The sequence below is a fragment of the Zophobas morio genome, unplaced genomic scaffold (assembly GCF_036711695.1).
Source record: "Zophobas morio isolate AGI-343-1 ecotype UQ-CSIRO unplaced genomic scaffold, CSIRO_AGI_Zmor_V1 ptg000029l, whole genome shotgun sequence".
NCBI lineage: Eukaryota > Metazoa > Arthropoda > Insecta > Coleoptera > Tenebrionidae > Zophobas > Zophobas morio.
This window is the reverse complement of record NW_026972134.1, coordinates 677,661-694,227: the sequence shown is the minus strand read 5'-3', so window position 1 is coordinate 694,227 and position 16,567 is coordinate 677,661. Positions and strand designations below refer to the sequence as shown.

The window sequence follows — 16,567 nt, the reverse complement described above, 5'->3', positions numbered from 1 at the left end:
CGTCGCTACGCAAACCTATTTTTTTTTTTACACTTCAGGACATTTTGTGAACGGGTTTTGAGGGATTGGTAAACTACGCTTATAAATATATATAGCATATAACACTTAGATATTTACTTCATTTTCAGTTGATAAAAAATAAAATTTATAAACAAAAAAAATAAATTTGAGTGAAATAAAACACTTCTATTTTATTCTATGTATAATCAACAAGATTACTGTTCAAAAGTGGTTATTTTAGCATAAGTTCGAACTGTCGTAAAATAGTGATGGTATATATATTTCTTTATTTCACCCAACTTTAATTTTTTTATGTTTATAAATTTATTTTTTTTTATCGACCAAAAATTAAATCCAAGTGTTCAATATCACAGAAATCCCCACAGTAGATTGTTACGTTGAACGGGTATTTAAAATCGGTGTGGGTAAAACTCAGCAATTTATTTCTTAGTAACTCGAATTTACACGACTAAGGACCGGTTTATAGAACAGCGAATTAAATATTTAATCCTCGATTAGTTTAGCAGAGGATTAAAATGTGGAATATGAGGCCGTGATTGGTTAAAACCTGCACGTTGCCTAGCGACGAACCTCAATTAAAAGTTAATCGCGAATTAACTTTAACTTCACTTTTTGTAAATTGGGTCTAATTGTCTCAATTCCACTCGACTCGGTAACTGAATAATCATCGTTCCCGAGGGTGGCCTCTATTTAAAGCCATACATTCATCTGGATGGATCGCGAACGCTGGTTCGAGGTTTTTCTAGACGGTGCAATCGACACTTCCGCTTTCAGGTTTTTCTTTAGCGAACGCCGTCCGGCCGCCGTCACCGACGATCAGTCACCCATCATCGCCGTACGTGCTAGAACCCATAGGCGTCGTACCGGGGCGGCGTATGGGTTTCCTTCGTAACAGTAACACTACCTATATATAAAAGGTAATGACTATATTGAGGCTCTTACTTGTTTAAACTTCATCTTTACTAAATTAGGAAAAGTAAACACTTTGCGAATTCAAAATAATATATTGATAGAACACTGCTATACGTAAATATTTCGATACACAGGTTACCAGAAGTGTAACTTGTTTTCTTTTTTCTTTTTCTTTTGTGTGGAAGGGGAAATGCCTACGGCAGATCACCGTTGCCTTAACTTTGGAATGTTAGCCTGCCGAGGAGTCTGGTTGTTCCTGACGAACCAGGATGCTTGAAAGCTTGTCGGAGGATTTTTATCCGAAGGACTTCCAGATAATAATCTGCAGAGAAAGGAGAAACGAGATCTAAAAAAAACTGAAAACTCACTGGCGACAGCTCACTTGTTGGGTCAAATCACAGCATAGCACCGAGTCCACAAAACGTGCAAAAGAATTTAAACATGGATGGAACTCACCACACTGGCACTGGTCTTCATTCACCGACTGCACTGCTGTGAATGCTATGACTGAAATATGACTATGTATCTAAGCTAATAATGTTAATTTATATATCTGAACTTGACGGAACAGATTTACAACTTAAGATTAAGTAAATGAGATTTATACAGGGTGTTTGCGAAATGCACCGACAAAAAAAACTGAAAATTGCTCTGGATGAGTAGATATCATTAAGAAAAAAATGTTCTAATAAAAGTGTTTTAGTTTTCGAAATAAAATTGATTGAAAATTTGGTCAAAATAGCATGTACGCTACTGAGTTAATAGTGATTAAAAAGATAATAAGGTTACTAAGAAAAATGTACCATTGTAGGTGCATTGTAAAAATTAAAAAAAAAACGTAATCTTCATTGCTTAGTAACTCTAACAATTTCGTCAAATTTATTGACTTTTAGCACGTGACAGCTTTTTCTAATGCCAAAATGACCGATATGGTCTTGATTTACAGAAGTGCATTTGGAACTGCTCATGAAGCGCAGCGTCTCTACCAGGAGGAATTTCCAGGCCGAAGATTGCCTCATCAGAGTCATCACTGATGAGGCAATGTTCGGCCTGCAAATTCACGTCGGAATTCCAATGGAACCAAGATCGGCGGACCACTGTCCAGAACCGCGTTGTTATAAGAACTGAAAAAAACACAGCGGAACGCCAAAAACGGGAAAGAAGATCCGCGACCCTGTTCACTAATTACTACCATTTAAATTAATTCTTTACTCCAAAATGTTTAAACATCCAATTAAAATTGTTTCCAATTGATTGTTTCTGAAAAAATACTTTAGACTTTTTACTTGACATTTTTCAAACTTCACCTTTCGTTGTCAGTTTTTGGTTGCTATGTTTTTACAAAACGTGAATTAAAAGAATAAATTTACTTTGCAACTTTTGATAATACAACAGGAGTTTTTTTCATTCCTTCTGCTCTCGGGAACCCCTCCAATTTTTTTGTCAGTGCATTTCGCAAACACCCTGTACATCTCAGTTTGGTCGTTAATTAGTATAAGTATTAAGATTGTTCTATATATTAATCTCTATTCTCTAAGCATTCCAACGAATTTAATTTTAGACCTTTACGTTCTGTGTGTAATATGCTAAAATTTTCATTAAATGTGTGATTTTTTTCGAGCAGGTGTTTAGCATATGTTGAATGATCTTTTTTATTAAGGAAGAGTGATTTGTGTTCTTTAATTCTGTCTTGAAATTTTCTTCCGGTTTTGATTTTTTACTAACAAACACTTAGACAACGCAATGAAAATCTGTAGACTGTAGTTTCGACCTCCTTACGTCTAATCAATACAGCAAATTTCAATGATTGTCTAGTATTCGAATTATAATTCTTATAATTATTCCTTATAAGCCTAGGTAAGCAAAGTACCATCACATTTCTCTCTTCGATTTTTTTGTTTTAGTGGGGGTTCTCCCGTCCCGCCTGTGTCTCTAGGAAAGTTGGTCACCTTAATCAGTTCATCAGGAAATAATACTGCTAAAATTTTAGCAGAAATTAATCACAACCGACAAAACTAAATGAATGAAAGTTAAATGAATGAAAATTACCGCCTACATGGGAAACAGATAATACGATTGTTGGTAATATCTCTCTAGTTTATAGAAAAGTAAACTGCAATAGGTTACACATTAAAAGATTTTTCAACGATTGCAAACAGCCACAGAATACTACACAGTAAGGACAGCTTTTGAAAAGCCCATAAGAAATGTACGTAACGGACTAGAATGGACACAGATACGAGGGCTGCTTTTATATATCGGCCACATGAAGGTAAAATTGAGTTGGTAGAAAATAGTGAAGCAAATCGTTTTTCTAGGGCTGCAACATAAAAGGTGAATGCTTCATGTAGCATCTTAAGCCCGCCACTCACGTTCTAACACCGTAGTACAATTGTGTTGGATACGACGAAATTGAAGTGTTTTTGAACGTCTGTGTATGCGATCAAACAAATCGGTTGGATGTGGACGGTTGGTGAACAAGTCTGTCTGCAGCAGTACAATCGTGTTGTATTGGATGGAAATTTGATCATGTGTGGACACGACTCGACAGTGTATGTTATTCAGGCCATGAGGGCAGCTATAAAAGTACACTTTCGTCATTTCGTCGGACATGTTGTCATCACGATCGCAAATTTTTAACTGCAAGGTTGTAACGTGTGTGTGCACTGCTGCTTTTTAACAGAATTCTACAACAGTTGCATCCAATACAATCGTACTGCGGCGTAGGAACGTAAATGGCCAGCTTTAGGTTTACCAAATGGTGAATCATCATCAAAGGGGTTGATGGGAGAGAGAAGTTTATCATATATGATGACATTACGTGCAACGGCAAAATAACTACATGTTTCACGGGTATATTTCATCAAGCATTTCTTCATTAAGTACCCACAGACATAACTTAAAGAATTTTGTTTCCCCATGTCCAGATGTCTGTAGTCTGTCATATTTACTTCCACAGATTTATGTGCAAAAGTTGTTCAGCTTAAAACTGTATTAATAATTTGACACTGGTTACTCTCTTTAGATTCAATTGCTAGTAAAATAGATCCTAAATCATTACAACTATTGGCATTTTCACTGTGCTGTAAAAATTGGATACCAAATAATTTTTTATTGATTGTAGAATAATATTAGTTATTTATGTATTAAGGGCATAATCAGGGAGATTGTGGCACGAGGGAATGTTTAAAGCCCGACGAAGGAGGGCTTTTAATTTCCCGAGTGCCACAATCGACAATTATGCACGTGGTACATACAACGTTTTATTCTATTTTAGTTTCTAAAATATTTTTAACGAAATATTGAGTATTTCCGGCAAGATTGTGTGAATTGTGCCGATGCAAACTTTAATACATAGCTGGCTAGCTTGATGTTGCTATGGATTCTACGTTGTTTATTTGTTAAATAATTCTGTTTTGAAAATGGAAAGTCAAAAAGCAGAAAATGTTTCAAAAGAAATTGTTGAAGAATTTGAGGTCGCCCAGAGAAAACTGATTCCCCATAAATCAAAGGAATTTTACACGAGAGAGTATGACAAATTTTGCGAGTGGCGGTGCTCGAAAAATGTTACTAATTGCGATGAAAAATTCGTGATGGCATACTTGTCTCAAATGGTAAGTGATAGTATTTAAAATTATTGTATTTAATAAATTGTGCTTCGTTTTCTATAGTCAAAAGTTTACAAACCTTCATCACTGTGGTGTACCTACTCTAAGCTCAAAAAAATGTTAAAAATTAAAGAAAACGTCGATATCTCGAAATTTCTTCTGGTTACTGAATATATGAAGAGTAACTCCGTGGGTGACGAAGCTAAAAAGTCATGGGTACTTCAACGAAAGGAAATTGAAGAGTTTATGTTAAAGGCACCAGATCTTACATATTTGTTAGTCAAGATAAAACCTGTTCGTTAGTTCTAATATTTCTTAATTAATAAATCTCGTTTCTAGGTTGTTACAGCTTTTGGAATACATGGAGCCTGTAGACGCGAAGAACTTCATGATTTACGTTATCAAAATGTGACAGCTGAAGGATCGGTCTTGTTAGTGAACTTTTAATTTTTGTAGTAAAGAATAATGTATTATTTTCCTCAATTTCAATAAAAGTGTCGAATATCAAAGCTTGTTTGAATAAATAACGTACCTAAATGAATAATCAATCGTTGCTTAGCAATTTTTGACAGATTTGTGCTAAAAAGGCCAATTTATGCCCGCATTTGGGTGCTTATAAATAAGATTATGGTTCTAAAATAGAATAAACTTCTTTATTTTTCTTATCTTACAGATTCCAAGGGAAATTTAAAGAAGCCCCCGAAGCAGGTTTTTTCATTGTGCCTGCAATCACGAGGTGGTCTACCACTGCAGTCCATGTTACTATGAAAAGGTTCTCAGAATCACGCCACTAATTTAATTAACAACAACAATTCAACCAAAAACATCAAAGTACTTTTCCCAGGGAAGATGAAAACAACAGCGTTCACTTTCTAACTCTTCAAACGGTTAACACTTGGCGAAAATTGAAGGCATTGACAAAATAGGTAATTGATATGTTTATGTTGAAATTAACTTGGTAAAGTGACATGATACAATAATTCTTTAGGTATGATACTCGTGTGGCTCAAAATTATCCCAGTTCGCGCAGTGACGTCACTCGGTGAGTAGAACTAGTGGAATTTCAGCATAAAAGCACGAAGAATCGCTAATATTTTTTAATTTTATTGTTATAATTCGTTATGTATTTTAAAAAATGTATTATACAACAGATGTAAATTTAGTTTTCAGGTTGTTTAATGCAGCATTATAATATCTCTATATTATAATATAATAATTATAATGCTGCATTAAAAACCCTGAAAACTAAATTTACATCATTTAGCTGAATTAAATTGTAAAAAGGAATTTAACGGAGTTTGATATGTATTTCTATTGTGTGTAACAAATTAAAATTTCGCGTTTAATATTATCTTTCGTGTACTCAATAGAAAAGTGCGGCTTTAATTTGGAGATGATTATAAAAAAAGTGCTATTTTTCTGGTTAGTAGCGCACAGGTTATCTGAAAATGCCAAGATCTTCAGAATTATCCATTTTTTGCTTTTTTTTAGGTTTTCATTATTGATTATCATGAACAGACTCGTTGTTATGGTAATTGTGCACATTTAACGTGAACATAATTATCTTAAACAGAAATCTATTTTAGAAATTCTGTTCTAAACTTTCAAAAACTGAGTACAAGAAACAGTAACCACTAAAAATAAATACATTGTACTATTGAACTGTAATCTACATGTTAATTAACAATTTTTCTTGGAGTGAAAATTGTTTTCATAGCTTGATTTTCGTCAAGCAATGAAAACAAGTTCGTCGTTTTGTTTTTAAGATAAGCAATTTTTGCTTCTAGATCTTCTCTCTGTATATCTTGATCTGTATTTGTACTATGTAAAAAACATAATTAAATATTGGATATACTAGGTCTTCAAATAATCGTTTCCCTTGAGAAAGAAATATACATCATGCAAAAAAAAACCGTGCAAACATAAAAGTTATTCTTCAAAAAAAAAGCACTTTCCTTGAGTAAATACAATAAATAATATATATTCAATATACCCAACAGATTTACTTGTAGATTCTGTTTTATCATCCAAAGCAGCACTTGCGTTGTTGGTTTCAGTGCTATAAAATAAATGAAAATATTAAATATTTGCTAAAAAAGAGTCCTATAAGATGTTCTTTGAAAACATTTTTTGTAATTGAATTTGTTTGATTTATATCAATATTCAAGTAAAATAACCTACTTAATTTCTGTGATTTTATCCCTAGAACAAATTTCTTTAACTAACTTGGCTGATCTCCAGACTTTAGTTTTTTTTCCTTTTTCAGGAAGATAATTCAGAAGTTCGTGTTGCAAATTTCGTTCGAAATCGTCTTCACTAAAATGCTGTGAACACACTCTTGCATTTTTTACTATAAAAGAATCCGAACGACAACAAGAAATAACCCATACTTGTCTCTTGGAAATGAATAAAATTGTAAGTCTTTTTGAAAATGTCTTGATTGTTTATCGCTATTACACCCAAAAACGCCACAACATATCGTCGTGACTTTATAAAATTATTAAAACATAACGTATAGCCACTAAACTTTCTAAAAAATACGTGGAAGACAGAAAAACGTCGCAGAATACGCGCGAAATGCCTGTGTTTACTCACCGAGTGACGTCACTCCCCCACTCCGTACGAGCGCAATATCATACCTAGTATTTATTGTATCATGGTAAAGTGATAGACTTTTATTAATGAATAAAATAAATATAAGCACAATTCTTTTTTATTGTTCAAAATGGTATTTTCTTCGTAGTCTTCATACCACACTCCAAAAATTGGTTTCAGTTTCTTAATATTCATCCGATGTTTATGGTATCATCACAGTAGAGATAACAATTGTTATCTCTACTGTGGTATCATGCTTTTACATTGTTTTACGGACGAGCTGTAGTTGTAATTTAGGCAACCAATATTCCACTTCGTTTCAAAAATACCGCCTAATAACAACGGTTGGGTAAGGACACCTTGTTCCAATCATGGCCGACTAGTATAAAGATTATGGCCTGTCCAAGAGGTACCATATGTGTTGCCATCTATTAATAATTACACTTAATAATTTAGCAAAATTTTAATTTGATTTGACATTATGAGACTTCAAAACGTTAATGGTCGTTTGTTTCGGTATGAATGCTTTTGTGTCTTTCAAAAAGTGTTAATAATTCTTTTGTCGTTTTTGAATTATTAATAGATGGCAGCACGTATGGTACCTTTGGACAGGCCATAATCTTTATACTAGTCGGCCATGATTCCAATATTTGACGAGATGTCTCTACTATATGATATACTGTGGTGGTATAGTCTCCAAAACACTACAAGGTTCTATGGCTGTTGTAAAATTTGGGTATTGTGAAGACGACAAGGCGCAGCTAATAAGGCAAAGCCACGGTTGTAAATTGTGTTTGTGTTGGTTTAATCTACCAGCCGCACAAAGGAAATGATGACATCCCATTATTAAGTTTAGTGGGGCCATATAACGTTGTAGTATTTCGGATACTATAGAATTAACGTGAGGAAACCTCATTCATAACTTTCTTCAAAACCTCTGATGGAAAGCACAAATTGGGTGGTTTGGATTATTTATATCATTAGCTTTCTATACCGCAGCAACGCCTAGACAGATCAATTGAAATTAAATAATAGAAAACTGCATTAATTCTTTAGCATTTATGACAATATTATTTATTAGCCAATCACAGATGTCGAATTATTCACCAATCACATGATTCATACTAAACAATCTAAACACCAAGTACATATTATCAGAGAACATAGAGAAGCGACATAGAGGCTGATTTTGCAAAACCACCCTTATTGACAATGGAGTCCTCAACCGCCAAAGGCAAGCGCCAAATTTAAATAGTTGATGCCAATAAAAACCTTGCTTCACTATATATAATTGTAATTATGTTCTCTGATATTATGATCTATTCTCCCTCCAAAGAATCTGTCACGTCATTCATTCATAAATACCCCAGTAAATACACTGAAAAGTTGAAATGTTAATACATAAAGTCCACGCCATTTCTACCTGTCCACTTGATAAAAAGTGGGGTTGGTTACCCTGCTCTGCTTGAATTTTTTCTTCAATACGGTTGGCAGCGACGAAATTTGACGTTTTTAGATAAGCGCAAATTGTTGAAAGAGTAATTTTTAAATTAAAAATGGACAATTCAATAAAAAACAAACTAGAACTCTGTTGTCCCGTCAAATGAAGATGGCAATAGTCAAATGCCACCAGGAATTGAACCATCTTTGTCCCTTGGCGTATAATCGTCAATTAGGTAGGCGAAATTAGTTATTTTCCTAACAAGTGTGTGTGTTGTGTTCTGTGTGTCCAATCGAAGATGGAAAACAAAGATTCCTCTAGCGATTCTATTCCTTCGGATATAGTTGCTGAAGCAGAGAATGCAATTCAAGACCTAATACCGACAACATGTAAGGACCGATATGAGAAGGCTTATAAGGAATTTTGGGCATGGTGCAATGAAAAGCAAGTAAAGAAAGTTTCAGAAGTTGTTGTATTGGCGTACAAGTTGTAGGGTAAATGTGTACAAGAGTACGCACTTAGTGTAAAACTGTCAACAACTTTTTAATTTTTTTGGATAGACAAATTTTATGATATGGGTTCGTCATATACATGTTTAGAGATCAGATATATTTAATTGTACGTCCCAAGACCACTATATTTTAAGAGTAATTTCAATTTTTGTCAAGATGTGTAAATGCGCACTCTTAGACAGTCCACTGCACAAGAGTGCGCATTTGAACGCTTATGAGTGCGCATTACATCTTTATTTCTAAGGTGAAAATAAATAGGGACAAGTGACTACAGACTACACATACAACGGGATCCATATTTCTTCGTACTCTAGGGGTCTTGAAATTCGAGAAAACGTAAAAGTAGAGAGTCGGTCGACGGACTCGATTACAATACTTCATTCGCTTACGCTCAGGAAGTAAAAATTAAAAAACAAACATCACCATAACCACCACCACACAACTTGAGAAGCAGTACAAAGCAGTAGAGTTAAATAATTCATTATAGTATTATATGTATCTATAAGACTACGTATCGCAAGTATTGCGCACTCTTGTACATTTGTACATAACCTAATGTTTTCAAAGTTAAAAGCTTTTGATGTATAGAAAGTATAAAACTGCTAGTGTATAACGACACCTTAAAAGTTACAGCTAATGAACATTATTACTGTAAAATAAAAGAACTGGTACGTACCTTACAAAAAACTAAAACTATGAGCGGTAAAAATTACATCCACACAACGCTTAAACATAAAATCGTCAGTACGATCAAACTATAAACTACATACAGGTCACTGTTGCACCTTTATCTCAAGTTTAGCATTGGATTGTGAATGGTATAACTTCATCTTACCCAGATGGCACTAATAAGCAGAAATCATCAGTGCGTACTCTTATACATATGCGCACTCTTGTACACATTTACCCTACTATCACCGATAAAACGAAGCTGAAGTTGGATCTGAACAAAAGGAGGCAGCAAATGTTAGCAAGGTGTTTGAGATGAAAACCACTGAAGAGACAGATCGAAATGAAAGCAAAGAGAAAAATAACTATATAAATTGTTCTTTTACATTTAATATAAATAGTTGTAATCATTAATCAATAAATCTTTGAAATGTACTTACATTTTACTTCCCGCACTAGTGCGGAAAAGTATCACTTTCCGCACGGGTTAGCGTGCGGAAACTAGTCACTTTCCGCACGCCGTTAGGAAAAGTATTTTTTTCACTAGTAGAAACCATAAGATAATAAATTGATAAAATAAACGTTCAATTTTTTGACGCAACATGATTTTGTTTTGATTTCTAATCATACTTAATCTAAATCTTCAACACAAAGAAAACCGTTTATACTTGTCGCTGAATTAATCATTTTATCTTCTACCGTCTACCAACTACCATGCGTATACTCAAGTAATGTTTTTAGCACACATTTGTTCATTTCTTAAGAAATAATCACATCAAACATTGCGTACATAACCGCAATTTTTCTTTTTGAACCGGTGGTCGCAAACGTTGAATTTGCTACCTCTAAATGAGTCGACATTTGCATGCTTCATGGCTGCTAGTGAAAAAAATAGTATATTAACCACGGTTGCAAAGCCACTTCTAGATCTCGCCCTTCAGAGCCCTCGACGCTGCGCGTCTCGGGTTCTAATTTGCGCTCGGTCTAGAATGCTTGGCTTTGCAACCTTGGCTAATAATATACTATTGTCGGTATGGCAGTAATTGCTTATTCTTTTTACCCTCTATCTTTCACGTCCCATTTTATCCATTAGTGCTCAAGAAGTCAAATTAGAACTGTTTAAGAACAAAGATGGCGAAGAAAAAATTAGCGCCAGTGATTTACCTCCGAACTTACCTTTGGATTGAAACATAAATAAAATATATAGAATGTCCTAGAAGAGAAAAAAATTGGTCGAAAGTTGTTTCGACAAAACTTCCCTCGCTCCTGAAGTACAATGAAACATATCCAGGATTTTCCAATGGGCGCACCCTCAGAGGCGTCCGTCATCGTTTCTCTGTGTTTAGTGAACTTTTCTACCTGCGATGGATACCTGGACCTGGTTAGATTAGTGCCTAATAGATTCATTCGCATTCGTGCTGGCGTGTTGATCGGTTCACGTTTAGGTATGCCAAAACATATCTGATTCAGCAGTTGTGAACAATCGATCTTATGGTGAATAATTTTTTTAATAAAGAACAATGAAGCTTTAATAGACCTAGACTGTAAAGTATCAAAGCCAAATCTGTGCAAGAGATGGAACTGAGGAGTTCCTCTGACAGGATAGACACCATCAACCTTGTACGTTAAAAATTTCAGAAACCGTCTTTGAATTTTTTCAAGGGGATCAACATAAATTTGAGACGACCGAGCCCACACACGATGCTTGCATACTTTAATTTGGATCTTACAAAAGCACAGTACAAATTATAAAGAGTGGTGATGTTATTAAAGCAGCTACTAGACCTAATTATAAAGCCAAGATTTTTAAAAGCTTCTGTAACTACATTTCCAATGTGGTAGGAAAAGGTAAATTTGGTATCGAAGATAATTCCCAAGTCTTTAAATGGATTAACTCTTAATAACACAGATGCATCGGCGGTATAGTCATATATTCTATAATTCTTATTTCTATTTGTCACTGACATAATGCGGCATTTATCATAATTTACTGGTAAATTTTTAGATTTACTACAATCCAGAAGTGTGTTAATATCTTCCTGGAGTTTCAGACAATCATTTACAGATGAAATACGCCGGAAAATTTTTAAATCATCTGCATACATCAAAACTTCAGATTTAATATAATCGAAGAGAAGAGGGGCTAAAATAGATCCCTGGGGAACGTCTGAATTTACCCATATCTTATCGGATTCATAAGCATAATGTTTAAACATACTGAAATCTTGACGACAAATTATAATAAATTAGCTGAATCTGACAGACCAACATACAATAAGTTCACCAGCAATATCTCGTGACTCAGCTTGTCGAAAGCTTTCGAAAAATCCGTGTAGGTTACGTCGACTTGATATTTATTATCAAAGTTGTTAGACACAAATTGGTTATTGTAGAGCAACCACTGGGAAATTCATGCTGGGATTCACTTATGCGGCTGCGAAGGTTAAACAATAGAATTTTATGTAGAATGAGATCTTTGTTGCCTTTCTTAACTGAAAGTTTCCAAACATCTGGAAAAACGGCAGATTTTAGAATTAGATTAAAAATTATAGACAACGGCAGAACGAAAATATTAGCACAATCCTTAAGAAGAAAGCCCGGAATGTTGTCATGTCCACTAGTGCAGTTGGATTTTACCCTTTGAAGAGCTTCAAGAACTTCGTTCTTTCCAACAGAAGAAATATGAACAGTGGTGTTAGAGGAATAATCAACAAATTTGAGTAAATCATCTGCATTTAAAATGGTGTTAGAAAAATTAGTACCGAAATATTTTGCAAACGTATTCACTAGGTTGACCGGATTGTATAAAGTAATATGGCGATAATTCATTTGAGACGGAATACCTGACCGTTTATTCCGATTTTTGATGTGTCCAATGTGGGTTTAGATTTAATATTGTTTTCCAAATTAACAGGGTACTGCAAATAAGCCTTTTTGATAGCACTTTTAAACTCTCTCGCGAGCAGATTTAAAATTTTGGAGGTTTAGCTTTGAGCTCCACTTGCGCCATAATTTCCACTTGGACTTGACATTCCTAATAATATCAAAAGTGAACCACGGAAGCTACGAATTGTTTGAGTTTGAGTTTATTTTGTGTTAATACATAATAGTTTACACAACGTCAAAATATTCAAATGGGAAACAACTTACAACAAAACAAGACAATGTACAATACACTATTACACTATTAAAAGTCACCGCTGCTAACACTATCCAGTAAGAATTCGTTTACATGATAGTAAGCTTTACTTAATAGAAACTTTTTTACCTTAGCTTTGTATATTTTTGTACTTAGTACTCTAACATTTTCCGGCAATTTATTATAAAATCTTGGACCATAGTAATTAATTGCATTACGACTAGTCTGCAGTCTACAGAAATCAGTTTTAATCGAAGTACCTCTACGAGTATTATGATGATGAGTATCTTTGCAGTGCACGTATTTGTCTAAATTTATTTTAACATAACTATACTAGGGAGGTTAAAACATAAAGGCAGGGAAGAGTTAAGATATTGAGCTGAATAAAGTAAGACTTTACATCATCCCTGTACCCTAAGTGCAACATTATTCTTACTACTTTTCTCTGGAGGCACCATATTCGAGAGAAACTACTTGCATGTCACCAACTTAGAAGTGCATAACTACAGTTAGAAACAAAAAGGGCGTGATATGCAATAAGCACAACATGCAGTGGGAGGAACTCAGTTAAATTGCGAATTACAAAAATACTTCTTGCTAACTTGTTTGCTAGGGTGTCTGTGTGTTTATCCCACGATAATGATGGGTCAAGATGTACACCCAAGAACTTCACAGTCGGCGGGTTGAGATCAGGCATGTTTCTTTTCAAAGAAAATATTACATTTTTTGTTTTAACTTCATTCAGATGGAGTGAATTAGATATACCTACACCATCTGGAAACATTTAACTTTGCCGTTTGCATTCTATTACTCAGAACTTCTAGGCTTTTGTGAGAGGTGAAAACGGATGTATCATCGGCAAACAGCAAGTGATCGACTCCCGGTAACCCACTCTCCATGTCATTTATGTAGATGAGAAAGAGGGTAGGCCCTAGTATCGACCCCTGTGGTACTGCATTTCCCTTCAACTGTATTAGATTTGATAATACCTGATTTACGTCAGTAAGTTGAGTTCTTTTCTCTAAATATGATTTCAAAATGTTTAGACTATTTCCAATAAATTTAAAATGTTTTAATTTTCCCAATAGAATCTTATGCGAGACACAATCAAACGCGCGATGTAGGTCACAAAACAGTACTGCAGTGTATTTTTTTTATTCAAAACCCTTAATTATCGCTTTACACAACTCGGAAATGGCATCATTTGTGTTTATGGATTTTTTATAACCAAACTGTTTATGGGAGAATAGAGAATAACGTTCAAATAGGCCTAAAATTATTCATTTCTTTTGTCTCTCCACCCTTGTGAAGTGGAATCACCCTTGCTACTTTTAAATATTCTGAAAATACACCTTTCGCGATGCATTCGTTTATGAGTTTGGTAAGAGGAATTATAATAATGTTTTTTATATTTTTACTAGCTGACCCCGTGAACTTCGTTTCACCTAAAATTTAATTTTGAATCTGCAAAACCGAATGCTTTGAAAACTTGCTAATGTTTTAAACATATGATAATCATAATAAATTTTTATTCAAAATATATTTACTTATCTCGTCCAAAAAATTGATGACGTCAGCCCAACATTTTGCCAAATGAATCCTATCTAAAATGTCCAAAATAGGATGAGACTATACTTGTTATTTATCATTCCATTCATATTTTTAGTTTTGCTTATAGGGGGTGTCTCAAAAAAATTAATCACTGAGTCAATTTATTTTATTGATTGAATCAAGAATTGCAAGACTGAATTTTGAAATATTGCAAACGTTTGGAAGTTACTGTTTGACATGGTACGTTTTTAATCAAAATATATCTGTTTATCAAGCCCAAAAACTTGATGACGTCATCTCAAGATTTTGCCGAATAAATCCTATCGAAAATGCGCAAAATATCATCAGTATATTTTCGTAATTTATCATATATATTTTTTGGATTTGCTTTTACAGTGACTAAAAAAAATATTATTTGGATCAGTCAATTTATTTTAGTGAATAACTCAAGAGTTGCAGAAATGAATACTTTGAGATCTTGCAGACGTTTTAAAGTTATTGTAAGCATGGTAAATTGTTAAGAATATTTATTTATTCCCCCCAAAAAATTGATGGAATGGCTCACTCGATTTTCGCAGATAATTTTGGGAATATACAATACAGTTATTTTTTGTATTACACTGCACCAATCCAAGGTGGTATACGTGTTGATCGTAAATGTTGATTAGGTCATCACAAAATTGTGTGAAGGAAAGACTCAACTCGAAAATGCTGAATATGTTTCATTATACTTTTGGTGCGAAGAAAGTTCTGTCGAAACAACGTTCGATCAATTTTTTGACAATGGTTGATATAAATAAAACTCAGTAGATGGTCATACTCGAAACACCAAATATCTACTCGAATATCATATCAAAATATTTTTAGATTTTCTAGATGATGCTCATAGGTACTTCAGTAGGTAACAGTTGACGCTCAAGTATCATTTCGATACAACAAAAAAGGAAAACAGTGACAGTGTTCAACCATCAAGGCAAAAATCGAGTCATCAAAATATAAGTTAGTATGGGGTAGACACCTTGAGATGGGAATCTCTATGGCCAGTGTTAGAAAAAACCCACTGCACAATTTATGCATAAATAAAAGTTAATTACCTGAAAAATTTTCAATATTCCCGCTCCTAATGTGTTTTTCAAACTGAATGTACCTTTTGACGACGTTCCACGTTCATGAAAGTCGCCATGTTTAGTTAAAATTCACTCTTACAACGATCCTATTCGTTTTCTAAGTTGCTTTACAGACAGCTCAATTATTTGCCACGCCGATGCTCATTTTTAGATTAAATGCTCACAAAACGCGTAGATGTTCAATTTGTGTCCGGGGAGATACAGTGTTTCCAAGCAGGTACTCAGTACATAGAGTAGATGCTCAGGTATATATATACCTAATAATGAAGTAGGTACTTCGTACTACGAATATGAGTATCTACTCAGTTCTATTCTGGCTTCAATGTTTGATTATGTTGATTATGAGCACAACGCTGATCAACTTCCATATCCGAATTACCCATGAAATAAATCATTGCGGTTTGCACCTGAGGTAGTTCGTCGCACATTTGATTGACTTCGACCTATGTGAGCTTGTCGTCTTCTCGGCATTTTAATGAACTTCATAAAACGACACAGAATTATTTTCACCATCAATTAGGGATGTACCGACTAGTGGCCGACCGGTCGGATAAGCCGACTATTCGGCCGTTTTTCATCGTCGGCTGCAGTCGGCGACTAGTCGGCTAAACAGCCGATCAGTCGGCTTTTTTTATTAAAATTAAAATAGTATATAAAACAATTAAACCCGGTTTACAGAACCTCAATTAAATATTTAATTGCGATTTAATTTTTAACCCCGCGTTAAAGTACCATGTGACCTACTCTACGCCAATCAGACGTCGCTAATGGCCTTGTTAAATGCGCGATCAACTTAATCTTAGTTAAAATATTGTTTAAATTGGCCCTAAATTGTGTTATTCTTTATTTTTGTACTGAGTTACTAAAAAAATTAAATGTTAAAATTATCCAAACAAATTTAACACATTTTTTGGAAAACGAAGGAACTTTAGTTATTCCTTTTATTAAAATAAAACAAATTTTTAAGGTAGTCAGAGAAATAGAAAAAAAAA

General features: G+C 34.2%; 1 protein-coding gene across 1 annotated transcript; it reads left to right on the top strand.

Annotated features, from left to right (window-relative positions):
* The first annotated feature begins 4,086 nt into the window (after positions 1-4,086).
* On the top strand, positions 4,087-4,970 carry LOC135137183 (uncharacterized). Its single transcript, XM_064066767.1, has 3 exons — positions 4,087-4,547; positions 4,605-4,816; positions 4,881-4,970. Exons 1-3 carry the CDS (start codon positions 4,356-4,358, stop codon positions 4,951-4,953), a joined length of 477 nt encoding a protein of 158 aa, XP_063922837.1. The 5' UTR covers positions 4,087-4,355; the 3' UTR covers positions 4,954-4,970.
* The last annotated feature ends 11,597 nt before the right edge of the window (positions 4,971-16,567 follow it).